The sequence below is a fragment of the Coffea arabica genome, chromosome 11e, assembly GCF_036785885.1.
Source record: "Coffea arabica cultivar ET-39 chromosome 11e, Coffea Arabica ET-39 HiFi, whole genome shotgun sequence".
NCBI classification, from domain to species: Eukaryota; Viridiplantae; Streptophyta; class Magnoliopsida; order Gentianales; family Rubiaceae; genus Coffea; species Coffea arabica.
The window spans coordinates 21,835,221-21,854,348 of record NC_092331.1 but is presented as its reverse complement, the minus strand read 5'-3'; the positions used below and the strand labels follow the sequence as shown (position 1 = coordinate 21,854,348).

General features: G+C 35.1%; 1 protein-coding gene across 1 annotated transcript; it reads left to right on the top strand.

The window, feature by feature from the left end:
• Positions 1 to 1,223: 1,223 nt before the first annotated feature.
• Positions 1,224 to 3,401, top strand: LOC113718172 (uncharacterized). Its single transcript, XM_027243092.2, has 3 exons — positions 1,224 to 2,927; positions 3,009 to 3,065; positions 3,150 to 3,401. The coding sequence occupies exons 1-3, from the start codon at positions 1,224 to 1,226 to the stop codon at positions 3,399 to 3,401; spliced, it is 2,013 nt and encodes a 670-aa protein (XP_027098893.2).
• Positions 3,402 to 19,128: the final 15,727 nt, after the last annotated feature.

Below are 19,128 nucleotides of genomic sequence, written 5' to 3'. Positions count from 1 at the left end.
AACTATAATGTTAGAATATAGTGGAAAAAAGATGCTTTTTGTACTTGGGGGGGGGGGAAATCTGACAATTTTGGCTTTATTAACGACCAATCTTGAAAAACTAAGGAAAACATTTGTCATTTATGGTGTGGTCCATGTGTGTCTCTAAACGGGATCTTATCATGCTGGTTCTTACTGTACAAGTGGGACTTATTTTACTGCAATTGATGGTCCTTGTCTTTGAATGTTTGCTAAAGTATGCATTTTTTATTGTCAGTTTGCTAGCAGCACCTATTTCTGTCATCTAAATTATGGCCTGTGTTGTTTTTGTTTTTATTTTTTTTAATGTAGATAGTGATAGCACGGAAGTGACTATGAAGTGTCACTTATGGGGAAAATGCGAAACTGAACCTGATGTTCATTATGAGGGAGGTGAATTAAGGGTATTTGATCATGTAGAGGTCACAGGTATAAGTTTTTTTGAAATGGATAGAATGTTAGAAAGTCAGGTTGGAACTATAGGTGACAAAAAGTACCACATTTTGATAGAGGAACATGGCTTCAGTTTGTTAGAGCATGATAGAGAATTGCATGCCTATTGTATTGATCAGTTTGAGTGTGGAAGGGTAGTTGAGTTGTACATAGAGGTTTCTTTTAGTGAGTTATTAGCATCAAAGTGGGGGTCTGATGTTGATGATGAAGATTTTGTATTAGAAGATGAAGATGATGAATCTGATAGTCAATAAACCTTAGGTTCTGATTCTGGAGAATTTTCAGGAAAAGATTCTAATTATGAGCAAAATTCTGATGACAATGACTATGAAGAAAATGTTGATCATAACTTAGAATGGTTAGGGGTAGAAAATCACATAAAAGAGCAGCTTAAGAGGAATGAAAAAAAGGAATGTGTAGAGGAAACTAGGGGACAAACAGTGAGTAATTCTGATACTGATGATCACAACTCTGACATGGATGTTGCACCAGATTCAGGTTCAAATATTGATAGTCTCCAAGGTTCAGATGAAGAGGGTCATTGTAGACCCTTTATGTATGACCCCAAGCATGCAGATAACCCCAACCTTGAAATTAGGCAGGTATTTACCACATTCAAGAAGTTTAAAGAGGCAGTTAGAACCTGGAATATCAAGCGGGGTAGACCATTTAAATTTGTCAAGAGTGACACCATTAGATGCAGGGCAATTTGTCCTTAAAAAGGCTGTGACTGATGCATATATGCTAGGAAGATGAAAGGTGATGACAGACTAGAAGTTAGGACATTCCAGCAGAAGCACAAGTGTGGGTTTTCATATCATAACAAGAGTGTGAAATCTGGGTGGATTGGCAAAAAATATGTTAATACATTTAGGAAGAATCCCAAGCTGGATAATGCTAGCTTGAAAAACCTGGTAATGAAAGAGAACAAGTGCTATTTGAGTAGACATCAAGGCTATAGAGCTAGAAAAATTGGCAGGGAGTTGGCCCAAGGTAGTGATGTGGACCAGTACAATAAGTTGCCCAAGTATATCAATGAAATCTTGAGAAGTAACCCAAGTAGTGCTGTAGTAATGAAGGTGGCAGAAGACTACTGCGATTCAGTCACCAAACAAGGGAAATTTCAAAGATTGTACATGTGCTTTGCTGGGGTGAAAAAAGGATTTTTAGATACTTGCAGGCCTGTGTTTGGATTAGATGGGACTTTTCTCAAAGGTGCGGCTGGTGGAGTATTACTGACAGCAGTTGGAGTTGATCCAAATAATGATTTGTATCCAATTGCTTATGCTGCAACTGAGGGAGAAACTAAGGATTCTTGGATTTGGCTTCTTAATTTACTTAAGGAGGATCTAAAAATTGAAAATGACTATGAATGGACCATAATGAGTGACAAGCAGAAGGGCATAATTCAGGCATGTGATTCAGTTTTTCCATGGGCTGATCATAGATTTTGTGTGAAGCATATGGATAGCAATATGGTAGCTGCTGGATTCAAAGGGACAGCCATGAGGCAAGCCTTATGGAAAGCAGCTAGGGCAACTACTCATGCACAATTCATAAGAAGAATGGAAGCCATAGCAGAACTGGATGTTGATGCAATTAAGTGGTTAGAGGATAAGAATCCAGCAGAGTGGAGTAGATCACACTTCAGAACATTCCCTAAATGTGATATGTTGTTGAATAACATATGTGAATCATTTAACAGCAAAATATTAGATGCCAGGGAAGGGTCCATTGTTGTCATGATGAAGGCATTGAGGCATGTTGTCATGCAAAGAATGCAAGAAAATAGAGATATAGCTAGGAAAAAGTGGAGCAAATTTGGTTTCTGTCCAAAAATTAGAAAAAGGATGAAGGTCAATATTGACAAGGCAACTTATTGTGTGCCTTACAAATCAAATGATGTCAGTTTTGAAGTTGCTTGTCCTTATGGTGAAAAGTGGGCAGTCAATATTGAGGATAGGACTTGTTCATGCAGGAAATGGGATTTGACAGGGATACCATGTGCTCATGCAATTTCAGCTTTGTGGATTGCTATAAAGGACCCTATGCAGTACATTGATGATTGTTACAGTGTTGAAACGTATCATAAGTGTTATAATCCTTGCATTTTACCTGTGAATGGAGGGCATGAGTGGGAAGATGTAGATGTTCAGCCACCCCTGCCACCAACTTATGGAAGAGCACCAGGAAGACCAAAGAAACAGAGGAGAAAATCTGTTGATGAGATACAGCAAACAAAGGAGCAGGGCAAGAAGATGAAGAGATTTGGTCAAATTTGTAAATGCTCATTCTGTGGTAAGCAAGGCCATAACACACGGACATGTAAGCTTAGAGAGGAAGCAGGTGTTGCAGCTAGTCAAATGAGTGAACAGGGACAGGAAACACAAGCAAATCAGGAGGATATGAGTCTCTCACAACTAGATGACATGAGAGTAGATAACTCTGTAAGTCAGGTGTGTAATTTATGTAAATAGATATACATGAACTATGTTTGTAACATTGTAGCAGCTAATGCATTTTATGCTTTGTTGCAGGTCAGGGGCAACACTTCAAATGCAAAGAAAAGGAGAACAAAAACATCAAGAAAATCTGTTCTAATTTTATTACTTAATGTACATAGTGATATTGTTTCTTGTGAGTTCAATATTTAGTGATTAAATGCTGATGTATTGCAGAGAAATGACACCAAACGAAATGCAAAGCAAATAGATTCATCACAGAATAACCCAGCAACTGGTGATGACAACATAATCAGTTCTGCCCCTACTGCTCAACCAAACTTGCATGAAGCTTTTGGGATCCCAAAGAATTTTGTGGTACATAGCAGTCAACCAGTTGGCCAAGGAGGAACAGGGATACCTTTTAGGATTAGAGATGTTCAAATTCACCTTGGAATGACAAAGGAAAAGCCAACATCAACTAGCTGAAGAGTAGCTAATCAGCACCTTTTGGATGTTGCTAATCAGTACCTAACTTAATGTTGTTAATCAGCAACTTTTGGAGTGGTTGTAATGCTGAATTTGATTAGTAGTAGCTTTTGTTAGATTAGTAGCTTTGTACATTGGTATTTGGAACTCATGTATCTTGAGAACAAGCCAGCATGAACATGACATTCTGGCCATTTTGTAATCATTTCTGGCAAATGACAAAACAGTGTCTATTTGATGGTTGTAATGATCACTGAATGTATCTTTTGTACATTGGTTCCAATCCAGCAATGAATTCTTCTTTTATCTTGCACATAGATTGCGAACGTGAATTCTGGCCATTTTATTTTGTTTACTTCCACATTTTGAAGTTCAATTTTCATTCTATTTTCTGGTAGTTCTGGATTGTGGAAATTATCATAGCTCGCTGCTTCAAGTTTTATATAGGATTCTAGCCAGGGATTGCAGTGAATTTACTTCATCCTGTTTTCTGGTGTTTCTTTACATTCTGCTTTCATTCAAGTTTTCATTCTGTTTTTTGGTGTTTCTCAAATTTAATTCATTTTCAAGGAGAACTCAACATCCAGTTAAATTGTAAATGAATTTTAAAAACAACTAATTAAAAGCAGATTGGAACATCCAATATATTCATTCATTCAATAAACAGAATGTACTAGTCTGATAGTACATTCTAACTTACACATTAACCCATTCCAACAAAAAAAATCAAAATTACAATCTGGATGAATGTCTTTCATCTCTAAGTTCAGATAATACCTAGCTTAGCCTAACACTTAACACATTTTCCTTGAGCTGCTTAGTTGATACCAAGACTGTCCAACCTTCTTGAGTTTTACACCAATAACACAATAACCAGCAGAAGTAGCAACAACAAAATTGCTACCAGTAATTTTCTTTCCCTTGCTCTTACCCTCTCAACTGTAGCATTCTTAGAGTTTATGCTATGTAGTAGTCCAGGAATCAGGGCTGTTGACCTTCTACACATTTTCGGATCATGCCATTCAAAATAATCGTATCCTTTTCCTCTGTCACCCTTCACAGCCAACATCATAAAGCTTTAGCACAAAACTCAGAAATAGAGACAGAAATCTCGAAATCAGAAACAGAGACAACCATACCTTCTTCATTGCACAAGTGAAATATCTTCTCCCAGGATTGTTGTCTGTCCAAGAAGTAACCATTATTGCTCGCTGCTTGCAGTTGCAATTTTTCATTGGTTCCATGAGGAGCTAAATTGAAAATAGAAGAAACTCGATACAAAGTTTTTGCCCAGATCTTGCAACTTTTTGCCACAATGACGTGAAAATGGTTTTGTCTGATTAGAATGGGATTGAGGCTCTTAGGGTTTCTTCTTGAATTGGAAGAAAGAAGATGAGGAAAGAAGGAAGTAGTGGACGATGCTTCTTTTTCTCTATCTAATATTCAACATTTTTGGTGGGCTCCAGTCCTTAATTAGAGAATTTTAGCAATTAATGTCTTTGTTTAATATGTCCAAAGGCAAGACAGAGCTTAAAATATTAAAAAACGTGTTTCAAAAATTAAAAAAATTGAAAAGGGGGTTTTAGTGCTGGCACGTGATCTCACGTGACATAGTTCCGGTTGAAATTGAACAAATTCCATCAATTGTCCACTTTTAGCGTAAAATTGAATAGATTAGGGACCAAAATTGATTTTCAAAATAGATTGGGGACACAATCCGGGCATACACTATAGATTGGGGACCAAAATTACAATTCTCCCAAAAAAAACCGCATAAGTACCACATATGGTGAGCAAATAGTCTTAATAGTTAAGACTTCAAGAATAAATTCGAGCCCCAAAAGAACTTGTCTAAACAAGTTGAATAACTTGTGCCTAATCAAAGAATTATGCAGTGTTTAAAAGTCAAATAAAATATTTCATATCTGATTAATTGCGGAACTTTTTATCTTTTGGTAACCCGGAACATGCCCCTATTCGAACCCTTAGGATCCGAACTGGCACACCAAACCAGAGGAGTGCGCCACAACCCCACGCAGCGACCTCAGGCGAGTCACAGGGGTTTAAATCCAGGATAAGATTCGAACCTAAGACCTCAAGGGTCTTTAAGAGCCCGCTTACCGCTGGACCACCCCTGTGAGGGCAATTGCAGAACTTGTTCAGTTGTGTTGAAGACCAAAAAAATCAACTTCCAATGACACGGTTTTGTCGTATCTTTTGTACTATGACCGACCTCAGGCCCATTAAGTGAAAATGAAGCGAGGTGGTCCAACACCAAAATAGCCTACTGCCGGTGTTGGTGGTGAAGAATTTGGTGGATCCCTTAGTCTCGTCAAGTCCATAGAACCAATGAGGCCCAAATTTGCTAAGTTGCATTGCCAATTCTTCCTTGTCCAACTTCTTCTGTCTTAAAATTTTTTCCATTTTTCCTTCCCATCCCCTTATTGACCTCTCGAAATTTACTGGTTTCTAATTCGCTCAATTATGAATATCGATCTAATTTATTGGCCAAGGACTTTTTATGGTTGCAAGAGCAATTAGAATCTAGATCAACTTCCAATGACACGGTTTTGTCGTATATTCTGTACTTTAACCGGCCTCAGGGCCATTAAGTGAAAATGAAGCGAGGTGGTCCAACACCAAAATAGCCTGCTGCCGGTGTTGGTGGTGAAGAATTTGGTGGATCCCTCAGTCTCGTCAAGCCTAGGGATGGCAATGGGGTGGGTGACCGGCGGGCACCCGCCCCGCGGGGAATTGTTGGGGCGGGGGGTAATTTTATTCCCCCGTTTAGAAACGGGGCGGGGGACGGGGATACATTCCCCTGCCCCAACCCTCGCCCCGTCCCCCGCCAAAAAAAAATATACATATATATATACACACACAAAAGTAACAAAAGAACAAACAAAGAAATGAACCTCCATACTTCTCACACCCTCTCTGCACATAATAACAAACCATGACCAGAGCTTGAGTCTTCCCCCGCAGACTTCTCATCATCATCAACAACTAGTGCATAATTTAAACTAGGCCCACTAGCTGCTTTGCCAACAGGAGTAAAATTGTCAGCGTCTACCAAATCATCAGCAACATTGAAATGCAAACTAGGCTCACCGCAACTTTGTTGATATTTCTGCTTCAATCGTTGTTGATTACCAGCACCAAATCTTCCAGAACATCCAGATGCTGGGCTCTTCAGATTTGCCCTCAAATCAGAAGAAAGTTTCGACCTTTGGGAAGAAGTTTTTGAAGCGGGCCTTCTAGCGGATTGCCACTGGGAAAGGAAAGAAGGGTTCTTTCTAAAACTTTGTGAAGATGATTTTTTGGGCACATCATTTTCATTAGCAATGGATTTATTAGATCTAGGCTTGGAGGAATTAGGGGCTGATTTTGGGGCGGACTTGGTGAGGAGGGGTTTATTTCTGAGTTTGAAATTGGGATCCTTCTGAAGATGGGAACTCGAAGAAGAAGAAGAAGAAGAGCAAGGTCTTGAGTTTGACGTGGAGGAAAGCAGAAACTTGAGGCAACGGGGGACCGTGGGGAAACGGGGCAGGGGCGGGGCAGGGGATGGGGTGGGGGACCGGGGGAGATATTTGACAATGGGGCGGGGAACGGGGGAAGGATCCCCTGCCCCACCCCCGCCCCATTGCCATCCCTAGTCAAGCCCATAGAACCATTGAGGCCTAAATTTGCTAAGTTGCATTGCCAGTTCTTCCTTGTCCAACTTCTTCTGTCTTAAGATTTTTTCCATTTTTCCTTCCCATCCCCTTATCGACCTCTAGAAATTTACTGGTTTGTAATTCGCTCAATTATGAATATCGATCTAATTTATTGGCCAAGGACTTTTTATGGTTGCAAGAGCAATTAGAAATCTAGATCAGGCGTGGTGGCTCCTATATATCGATTGCAAAGCTGTTATTCAAAATTAGATTTGCACAGGCCAAATCCATATGACATTGCCGGACTACTAAGTGCTCTGACATCCATCCTAATGTGTCATGCTTTCTCATAATCTATATATCGTATGGTTATTATCACCTTAACCTCTTAACGTTTGGTGCTACTATCAATTTCCTCCTTAACGTTATCTTTTAATCATTTTACCTCCAAAACTAATGGTCAAATTTAACAAAATTTGTTAATTAAAGTAAAAAGACATGTTTAACCCTTAAAATTATTATCACCGTACCCCCATAAAATATAGTCTCATTATCAATTTACCCTCTAGAATGATTTTTTACACAATTTATCCTACTATTAAACCAACTTACCAAGTTAAAAAACTTTAGAAGAAAATACCCCCCTCTTTGCATAATAAAAAAAATAAAAAAATTTAGACTGACTCTTCTCCTTTTCAGTATCAAGAAAAAAAGTCAAATTATCAATTTCTTTCTTCTTGACAATCTTATTAATATTGAAAAAAAAATAGAAAGATGGAGAGAGGGAGGGGGAGAGAGAGAGCTCAATTCCTTTTTTAAAAATTACAAATAAGAAAGAATTAAATACTTTTATTATTTTAAAATTATTTCACATTTTTGTTTACCACCAAATTCCAATTCTAATCCCAACGACTTTAAAGTAATACAATAATGTTAGACTTTTCTTTTTGCAAAATCTAATTTTTTTGTCTCCTTCTTCCCTATCTTTTTTTCTTTTCCTAGTATTAATAAGTGTGAAAAAATGAAATTTGAGAAAATCCTTTTATTTTTATGTTTTTCGATCTCTTAAAGTGAAAAAAAAGGAAGAATAATCATTCCAACTTTTTTATTTTTAATTATATATACAAAGGGTAAATATATTTAAAATTTTTTGACCATACTAGTTAGATTAATGATGAGGTAAAATGTCTAGAAAATAATATTAGAAATTAAAATGATTATATCACTATAATCCAAACGAATAAAGTGATAGTAACAATGTAGTAATGCTATAAAATAAAAGGATATTTTTGTCCAAAATTTCTTAACATGTTGAGTTGAATTACTTATGGGGTAATGTGATTAAAAGATAATGTTAGGGTGTAAACTGATAGTAGTGATATAGTTTAAGGGGGTAAAGTGATAATAACCCTATTTGTATGTTTGAAGATGACTTTTCAATCTGAACCTCCCATCAAGCCTCCAGCTCCTCATTCTATTTTTCTATAATTTTAAATTATTTTTTTCGTAATAAATTCTTTTAAACATTTGAATAGATACTACCACAATTGCAGCACTTAGGCCTTATTTGATAACCCAATTCAGTACTTAAAGTTAATGGATTCGGATCTTAACATGTTCATGCGCATTTAATAACCAAAAAATTGAACATTTGAATTCATTAAGTGGCACTAAATTTTCTAGGCAAAACTTGCTCCTAAAAATAAGTGATAAGTTATTTACTTATCATTTTATGTGATATACATTCAAATGTATCAGATTTAGGCACTGTTTGTAACTGAATTCAACACTTAAATATAATGGATTCGGATCTTAACACGTTCAAATGCGTTTGATAACTAAAAATTGAACATCTGAATTAATTAGTGGTACTGAATTTTTTAGCAAATTTGTTCTCAAAATTAAGTGATAAGTTATTCACTTATTACTGAATATGATATATACTGAAATCTATTAGATTTAATAATTAACAATTCAATATCTTAATGGATTCAGACTTCAGATTTTAGATTTCAGATTTTAGTTTTCAAACTTTAGTTTTATCAAATGCATCCTTAGTACTTTCTTTTTTGGATCAAAAGTTTTTTTATTAATTTAAAGTGATAAAGCTACAGAGTAGTGTTAGAATGAAATAAAACTAGGAGTACTACTCCTTTACATTCAATGCCTAGAACGAATATAAAGGAATTGACTAATATCCAAACATGAGATGTCCTTCACTCGTTTGGGTAGAGTTGCAGCATCATAAAGCCCAGAATGCGGGGTAGTTACTGCTTGTTTTGCAAATGCGTCAACTGCCTAATTGATCTCCCCATAGCAATGTTCCAAAATGAACTCTGCTTTGGTTAGTACATGTTGTATTCGTCTAATGACGACATCAAGTCTCCATGGTGAAGATGAAGATTGTTTCACAGAGCTGAGCGACTGCATTGAATCTATTTGCACAATCACTTTTATTAATCCCAAACGTATGCATAATTGAAAACCTTCCAAAAGAGCCATAGCCTCCGATTCCATGTTTGTATGACATCCATAGAAGGAGGAGAAAGCTCCCTTCACTTGGCCATTATGATCCCTTATAATGCCCCCTCCTCCTGAATACCCAGGTTCCCGGTAGATGAGCCATCAATATTCAATTTAACGTATGGGAAGAGCGGCAAAGACCAAACTAAAGTAATGCACATTTTTGGTCTTGGGTGCTTGAAAAATTGTAGTAATCCAAAGTGCAACGGGGCGTTATCTTCTGGACCGGAAAAAACAAAGGGGTAGGCTGCACCAATAACATTAAGTGACCAAGAAACTTAACAGTAGACCTGATCGGGAGATGCCGCAATATTCTCAAAGACAGCCTTGTTTCTCACCTTCCACAGCTCCCAACAAATTCAATAATTTAATGACTTTAGATTTCAGATTTTAGATTTCAGTTTTCAGACTTTAGTGTTATCAAACGTACCCTTAGATTTAAAAAATTCTTACCTATCATACAATAATCATACTTAAATGTACTACTCTTACCTAACATAAACATATGAGAACTATAATATACCACTAAAAATTGGAAATAGATTCAAATCTTAAAAGAAAATATAAAAAATTTTCCATTTGGAAAGTTTCTACCTAGCATATTGTAATACTAATTTTGCCCGATATAAGTAATATACTATTCTCATGTTTCCTTGAGAAAAAATACAAGTCTAATAAGGACAACATAAATATTCCTATTTTACAATAAGGTAACATCAATATGCAAATATTATGAAAAATAGAAACACTATAACACAAATGTTGCAATTTTGTAGTTATGATTTAGAATTCTCTTAGAAAATTAAGTACACTATATTAACGAATTTATCATTTTGCTCTTTAACTTTTGTATCATATTTCTTGATTGCCAAGTTTTGACATATCAATATCTATTCTTTACATACAAGAGAAAGTATTTTCAAACTAAAGAATCAAATGATACTTTGAAATCTCGTTAATTTCATATCTAGATTCTATCAACATTAGATCAAAAGTTTATAGTTTTGATTGATGTAAACTTCTTTTTTGTTTACTAAATTTAGACGTATATAAGATATATTTGATATATCCATATACTCATGTGTGCACGCCCACACACACATTGACAGGTGTCGAACCTGTGTAATAATAAAATCCAACTAAAAAAATGTAAAATCAAGTAAGTGGTGAGTAGGGTCGACTCCATAGGAATTAGGGGAATTTTGTTTCCTTTCAAGTGAGAATTAACTAGGAGGAAATAAAAACAGTCAAATGGAAGAGAATTAAAATTGAATCAATAATAGGCAAGCTCTAACCAAGAGAAAACTTCGGAAGTGATTCATACAATTGCTCACTGATGCAATAATTATTTCATCTATTTATTAACAACTAGGTTATAATTGCCACACAAGCAATGATAATCAACTTTTCCGTACCGTATCGATAGTTAAGGTACACCCGTTAACTATTTCCCTAACCAAAAAATAACCTTAGGTACGCCCATAAAATTTAATTTTTTAATTGCATTAAAAACTAAAAAACTCTGTTCTAATCAAGAAACACACTACGAGAGTTTATTTAAATTAGGTCATATGTTTTCTTAACATGAAATCAATCATACTAATTACCACTAATTTAAGACAAGTAAACAATTATGGATTTAACTATCCTAATTGGCAATAGATTTTTAGATTGAATTAAATATCAGGCCCTTCGTATTCAAACAACAAAACAACCACAAGAAATTAAATCAAGAAACATATGAATATTAATGAATAAAAGAAACAAATAAAATCAATTCGATCTCATAGTTGTAATTGAACTAAATCCTTCGTTACCCCTTGGCTAGAATAAGAAAATTAGTTATTCTTCATTGGGAACAATCCACACAAATTCCTTGATGAAAGTTGCATACACCGTTCGTCAATGAGAAAACAAATGAAAAGAGAAGTTCGTCGTCTTATTGCGAAGACTGATAGCCAATCTAAAAAACAAGAGAAGTTCCTAATCTCCTTTGCGTTTCTACTTATCAATCTCTTAAAAGGAAATATAGTCTTACTCCCTCTAGGAAAAGAATATGATTCTTTTGTAACTAGTAAGTGATACAAACTGATAAGGACTAGAGTCTACACCCTTTTGCCAAGATACAACTAGAAGTTGATCTAGAATAGGTGATAGAAAATGGCAAGCTGTCCAATCAAAATCAATCGCAACGGATCTTCTGTCCCACATTCCATGCTACTCTCTGTCTCACTTTTTATTATATTGCTATTTCTCCTACATAAATATCATGTTTTAGTCCTTTTTTGTTTCCTTAAGATCCAATAACTATTAATTGAGTAAAAAATAAATACATCAGCTTCAAAAAAGCAATATATAATAGAAAATTAAAAAATATAGCAGGAAATTCATAAAAAAATCTCATTTTTTATGCATTTTGATTTTTTGAGTTTGTTAAATTTTGTGTATTACTTAATTAATAGTTATTGGATCTTAAGGAAACAAAAAAGAATTAAAACATGATATTTATGTAAGAGAAATAATAATATAATAAAAAGTGGCATAGAGAGTGGCACAGAGTGTGTGACAGAAGATCCGTTGCGAAAATCAATTCACTCGAGTGGCTAAAGGAAACTTGTTCGCGAGCTCGTGAATTTTTAGCTTGCGTTTATCGGATTTAGAGTTGTTCTAGTTTTTTTTTCTTGTCATTATTTCTATTTCCCTTTTAGTGGAATACGCGACCAGCTTATGTTGGGCATAGGTCCAGCTAGTATTGTGGTTATTTACTAGTTTGTTTAGACGTTTGGTTCCTTGATTGGTTAGTAGTTAATTATGTTAGTTAGTCACTTACTTAGTGTGGTGAGACTAGTGTTACATTCTGACCACTTTAGGAAGTTGAAGCCAATTAGTTTCATTATTGTAATTAGGTTAGAAGTCAAGTCTTGTAAGCCTATGAAAAGGCATCAATTTCATTCAATAAAGGGAGATTACGTTATATTGGCAGAAACTTCGTTTCTTGAGAGTGCTCTCTCTTGGCTCAACGAGGACTCAACGAACAGTTAGAATCGTCTAGCATTCACTCGGCTTATGAATCAAGAATATCATCCTTGATTGTGGCACCTTCTGACAAATTTTTAGGGTTCGCTAGTTCGTTTAATTGTCGGTCAAGAAGGTTCACAATCACAAGATTAGAGGGGTCCAGAATAGGAAATTCCACCCAATGCAAACCTATGAATATCACCATCGATCCGAGGTTCATAGTTGTGAATTTTGCCATCAACGAGATTCGTATCAACTGGTATTAGAGCTAGTTGGTCATTCTCCAGGTTATATCACTTTATTGTTTTGTGTTTTGTGTCATTCTTGTGTTTTCCAATTTAGTTTCTGTGTCAAAAGAAAAATATTCATATTGTTCATTGTTACTGTAGTGACTACTATTCATTGTTACTGTAGTGATACTGTTCATCATTTTTTTTCTTGATTCTGTCTAGTTTTTGGGGTTAAGTTGTGTGGGTTGTTCGTGTTTTGCTCCAGAAAAAAATCAACAAAATTCCAGCCGTTAGGGTTTCTTTTTCGTCGCATCTTTATTATGTTTGTCGTTAGTTGTTTCTTGTTATATTTTGTCCAAAATTTTCAGTCATGTGTCTTGTTGGTTTTTGTCCAGAATTTCATGTTAAAATTGTGTTGATTCTTGTTGGTATTTGTTCCAGAAGATTCGACAAAAAAATACAGCCATTAATGTTATAAGTTCATCGTGTTTTGGTTCTTGTTTCTAGTAATTTGTTGCAAATTAGCTGAAACTTGAAGTCGCTATTCTCTATTGATTTTGTACAGATTGTAGTGTAACCCTAGTTGTTAATCTGTGTCATTTTGGTTGTGAAACATTCTAGCAAAAATCAGAAAATTTCCAGCCGTTTGGTTCTTCTTAGCTGTGACCAAATTAGGGTTTCATTTGTTGTGTTGCTGTCTGACAATAATCTTGTTGTTTCCTTTGTTTCTTATGTTCAGAATTTAGTATTATTTTTGTTTCTTGATTATAGTTAGGGTTTCAAGTTATTACAAGGGAATTCAGCCATCTTTTTTTATCAACAAAAACAATTCTGGTCGTAACTCTTTAAGGAACCTGAAGCGGTTCTTGATTGTTCGTTTGTGATTCCAGAAATCATGATCAAAGTAGACTAACCTGGTAAAAATTCGTGGAACCTGAGTCGAAAATCTAGAATTTCTTGAATTAGTTGATTGTTCAGACAACAATCTTGAAGTTCTTGAAGTTTTAGTATCGATTCTTGAACTTGAAACAACCTAAATCTGTCCTTGTTGAAACCGAAACTGCCTTGCTTAAATGGAGGAATCTTGAGCAATTTTGGGAGAATAAATCTTCAAGTTTTACTTGTTTCTTGAATTTTAGAATTACCTCCATACATCCTTGTCAAAATCTTGAAGCTTTTCTGGGTTTTGGGAACCGAAAATTTTGAACATTCCAAGCTGCAAAATTCTAGCCGCTAAACCTGTTTCATCTAGTTCGTTCTTGGCTGATGTTTTGATCAAAATTTGACCAATAAATTTGTTGTTACAGCCACTAATTTGATCCTTTAAAGTGTCAAGAAACACACCTGATTCATGTTTTTGAAAGCTTACAAGTCAGATGAAAATTAAAACCACAAACAGCTGCAATTTACATTACAAGTCCCACGCAGATTGTGAGTTTTCACATCCAACAGCTTTTGGTTAATTGTTGCTAGAAATTTCATGAATCCAGACCCGATTTTGATCCACATAGTGTCAAAAAATTGAGGCTTATTGGTGCCATTAGAGATCATAAGTCAGCTGAGCAATAAAATAACAAAACAATTGCCTTGATCAATCCAAATCCTACTTGGATTACCAGTTGACAACAACTGACAGTGCTTTTGTTCATTTCTCCTTGGGAAACTTGTTAAACCAGCTTTGAAATCCTTGAACCATTAGGAAAAGGGGATCAAACCAGACTTGTTTTAAGATAAATCAATCCAAAATAAATTTCAGATCGCAACAATCACATGAACAAAGTCAAGAAGCGAAAATCATGTCACTTGGTCCAACAATCTTGCGTCAAGTCTTTAGTTTTTTTTCTTTGTGTCATTATTTTTATTTCTTTTTCCAATAATTTCCAGTCCAAATTCAATTTTCCAGATTACACAAGTCACAAGCAGTCACAACTAGAGTCGGTTAACTTTGTTTCTAGTAGTTCTTGCGTCAAGTTGTTTCCGAGTTGTTAGGTTGATAAAATCTGCTATTCTTAGTTAGTTTTGATCACCAATCCCTATCTATAAATCCCAAAAATAGCCAATTTTTGAACCACAACTAGAAGACTACCTCTTATAAGGCGTGGCCATGTCAACATAGTCATTTGACACCCAAGTGAACCGAGTGAAGTACCACAACTTAGTTGGTTTTTGGCGTCCAGTTGGTTGATATTCTCAACTAAAGATTCTGATTTCTTCAAGTGGGATGAGAGCCATTTGGTGAGAATACTAGAGTGATCATACTTGAGTGATACATGAGTGACGAGTGTATATATGTGAGCTTGTGTATTGGTAGAAACTTCTTTCTTTGCTAACCATTTTTGCAAGTCATGTAATCATGCCTAGTGGAGTTGCATCCTATTCATATAATCAAAAACTCTTGAGGAACGAGCCTCTCAAGAGGAGGGGTTCCAAGTAGTCTAGCTCAGAGCATTCACAACATGAGTTTCATTCATTTCGGGAGGAGATGGATCGTTACCGTGCCTTGTGCGCATATGACAGATATAAGTGTACTTATGATGAGAATGAGGAGGAGCAAGGAGTTTGGGTCGAGCATCCAAGCAAAGTTCATTCTCTCACTCAAAAGAGAGTCATCTAAGGAGTATCGTGACAATTGAGTTATGGAGCCTAAGAAGTCTCAAATTGAGTTAAAGCCGCGTTAACCAAAGGATGATTTCCAAAGTAGGACTAAAGTATTGGTTGATTCTATGCTGGAAGAAATTAGACAAGTGCTGAATTTATACTTCAAGCAAAATAATCATGTTTCAGCCAATGGTAGTAAAGGAGGCGTTCATTCCAAGTCACCATTGATTGAAGAAGTATCCTATGAATACTAGCAATGAATATGAGCTTGAAAATCTTGACATTCCACCTACACTAGTTAGTTGTCATGAGTCAATTAAGAAGCAATTGTGTGAGAATGAGCTAGGAAAAAAGATTGAAAAATTAAGTGAGATGAGTAAGCAATGGGCCGAAAAGAATAGAGTGGAAAAAAAGCAAAAATAATTCGGGCTTAGTGAAAAGTAAAGAGAGAAAATTGACCATGTTTGCACAAGTTGAGAGTGTGAGAGTTTTGCCTTCTAACAGGCTAACATGTGTTTTGTTTAGTATTTCTTCTTTTACGCAAGTTAAGCAAAGGGAAATTGAGTTGATCATTGTGTGTTCTATTCCTAAATCCATTGGAGAATTTCATAGCTTCCATGGAGTTTGTCTTCTAGGAGTTAAGTCTATTTGCTATCAATTCATGGAATTGGTTGAATTCAAATCTGTTCATGCCAATAGCGAGTTCTTTCAAGCTCATCTTCAAGGGAAAATTCTAGATTTTGATTCTCATTCTTTAACTTTGGGTTGTAAAGCTGTCCAACCGTTTCCAAATTTATCTTGTGCAATGCAACCGGATTTCATGCTTGTTCCAGCCGAACTTGATGTCCCAAAACCAGCAGCAAATTATGGTTTCTTTAATTTCCATTCATCCATTGAATTGGGTCATTTGTTGCCCTTAACTTCTTCATTGCCACATGAGTGTTCATGTGAAGTTATTGCTGCCAATTCTTTCATGTTGCTGTTAAAAAGAGCAAAAGTTGATGCACCAATTGAGGTCATGAGTATCTATCGCTTGTGCAAATAACATGCAATTTGGCTAGTTTTTCTCGAGCTGCTTAAACCATTTTTGGTGTCCAAGCGATTTGAGGACAAATCTTGTTCAAGAGGAAGGGAATGATAGAAAACAGCAAGCTGTCCAATTAAATTCAATTCACTCGAGTTATTTTTTCTATTTCCCTTTTAGTGGAGTAAGCAACCAGCTCATGTTGAGCATGGTCCAGCTAGCATTGTGGTTGTTTGCTAGTTTGGTTTCTAGATTGGTTAGTAGTTAATTATTTTAGTTAGTGTGTCGCGCCCCATTTTTAAAGAAAAAATAAAATTACGAGTTTATAAAATGAATTTTTGATTTATTTTGAGTGAAAATGAATTTTTTGATTTGTAGAGAATAAATAAAGAAAAAGGGCCTAAGATGGGACATAAAAAGTGTGACGATTTTTGCCCAAAATAATTGTTTAAAAAGGGTTTTTAATAAAAAATAGGAGTCCCCACTTGGTATTGGGTTAAGGTGTACCAAGTCACCTAAAATGAATTTTTAAATAAAAAAGTAGAAAAAACCCTTTTTAAACGACTCTAAGTCTTCGAAAACCAAGAGAAAAGGGCTCGGAAATCACGGTTGAAAAAAGGGAAGGCGAGGATAAAATCCAAGGCACCCTTTCAACCTAGCCAAGACTAGTTGCGTGATTTAATCGAAAATTTTCTTAATTTAACCTATAATATTTATCACATTTGGATGTTACTATATGAATGCAAACCTAGATCTAGTGGATATCGGAAGGGTCGAAATATGTCTCTTCGAATTTGATTGGTGCAAATCACATTAATTGTGATGCCCAAGAGTGATCTTTGAAGAGGTCATAAATATGCAAAATATGAGACTCGAAGAAAATAAAAGAAAATAATAATATACAAAATATACATGATTTAAAGGAATGCATCATAACGGGTGCGGGGAGCTAACATTCGTGACTAGATTTTCCCTTTTATAGAGGAGACACGAGCGTGCTAAGGCTAAGAGGTCATACTCATCTATATCCCATATTTAAAGGGTTAATTCTCCTAATTTTGGTCAAGCAAATGATCTAACCTATTTCTAATTTTTTTAAATGAGATTCAAATCTAAATGTTATGTTTTATACATAGGGATAAGGGATATATAGGAAAATATCATGTAAAAATGATAAGGATCTTAGAAAATATACATGAAATGTAGTGATTTGTCACACAAACATGATCTAGTGCGTAGACGGTCCCTAAGGGTCTAGCGTTGGACTAGCCCATGCCTCTAAATTCTCACTAGCATTGGACTAGCGAGAAATCGAGGAAATATGGCCAAAACTAGCGTTGGACTAGTGTGGTGACATCATGCATTTATTTATAACTAAATGAATCATATAAAAACATAATAAAAGCAAGTAAACACCTAAATCATATATAGCACATAGCACGTAAGCATGATATCTAAATGCAAAGACCCTAAGAAAACGAGTAAACATGTAAACACACAAGCATGCAAGCACACACAAGCAAATAAAAGTAAATAGAGACCTAACTATTACATTTGGGAACCTAACTACAATCTAATGGGGGGTAAAGAATGAAATGAAATAAAATAATAACCTAACTATTACAATTTGGCATTTAATTGCCTCTCAAATAATCAAAAATTAAATTAAAATAAATATACAAAATTAAAAACAAGTAAAGTGAATAAACAAATAAATAAAATAAAAATTCAAAAAGCGTGCAATTACGCACATAAAATCACATAGGAGCCATAGGATCAAGTAAAATCAAAATAAGGAGTAGAGTGTACCTTCCTTGAATTGGTGAGCTAATGAAATAAAATTTCTCTTATTTACCCTCCAAAACAACAAACATGGTCAAGGTACCATTTAATTAACAAACAAAAGCAACAACATGTAAAGAAATGGAAATGGTCATGAAATTGAACAATTAAAGCATTTAAATGAAAGTAAACAACCTATATTTAAGAATTTAAAACAAACAAGGACCTAATCAAAAAAATTATAAAAGTTTTAAGGGGTCAAATTATTATTACACATATTAGGGGGTGAAATGAAAGCAAAATAAAGCCCTCAAGTCTAATTAAGCTCTAATTATCTCCTAAAACCACAAAATGACTTTGTCTAAAACATGGTTAAAACATAAAAAGATTGATTGAATTTTTTTTAAAAAAAAAAAAAGTAAAATTGATTGATTTTCTCTATTTTTTGTGCCATAGTGAAATAAAGGAAAACTTGAGAGGTTAAAATGTAATTTTCAAAAAAAATTTCATGCATCTTCGAAGAAGCTTTCTTCTTCATTGTTCTGCAACCGAAAGCCTTTGCAATTTTCTTCTGGGTTTCATGATGCAAACTTCCATTCGCATAAAATCTCAACCAAACACCAAAACTTTAATCTAAGCAACAAAATACAGAAATTCAACATCCAAACAAGCCAAAAAACTCAGAATGGGAACATGCAATTCTGGAAAACTTCTGTAACCTTCTGTATTACTACTACGAACAACAAAAGCAGCATTTTTGACCAACCCAACATCAACCCATCATTTAATCTTTTGTAGAAAAGAAAAATAAAACCTTTTTCCATGAAATACAAAGGCTAGATTCAATAATACAGCAACCAGACACAAAAACTCCAAACCCAACACAAGATTATGCA

Bases quoted from the DNA above. Each gene is read 5' to 3' on its own strand.
- LOC113718172 (XM_027243092.2), top strand. From the start codon at position 1,224: ATGAAAGGTGATGACAGACTAGAAGTTAGGACATTCCAGCAGAAGCAC. The intron at 2,928-3,008 runs GTGTGTAATTTA...GCTTTGTTGCAG, and splicing joins TAGATAACTCTGTAAGTCAG to GTCAGGGGCAACACTTCAAA. The intron at 3,066-3,149 runs GTTCTAATTTTA...GATGTATTGCAG, and splicing joins CAAAAACATCAAGAAAATCT to AGAAATGACACCAAACGAAA.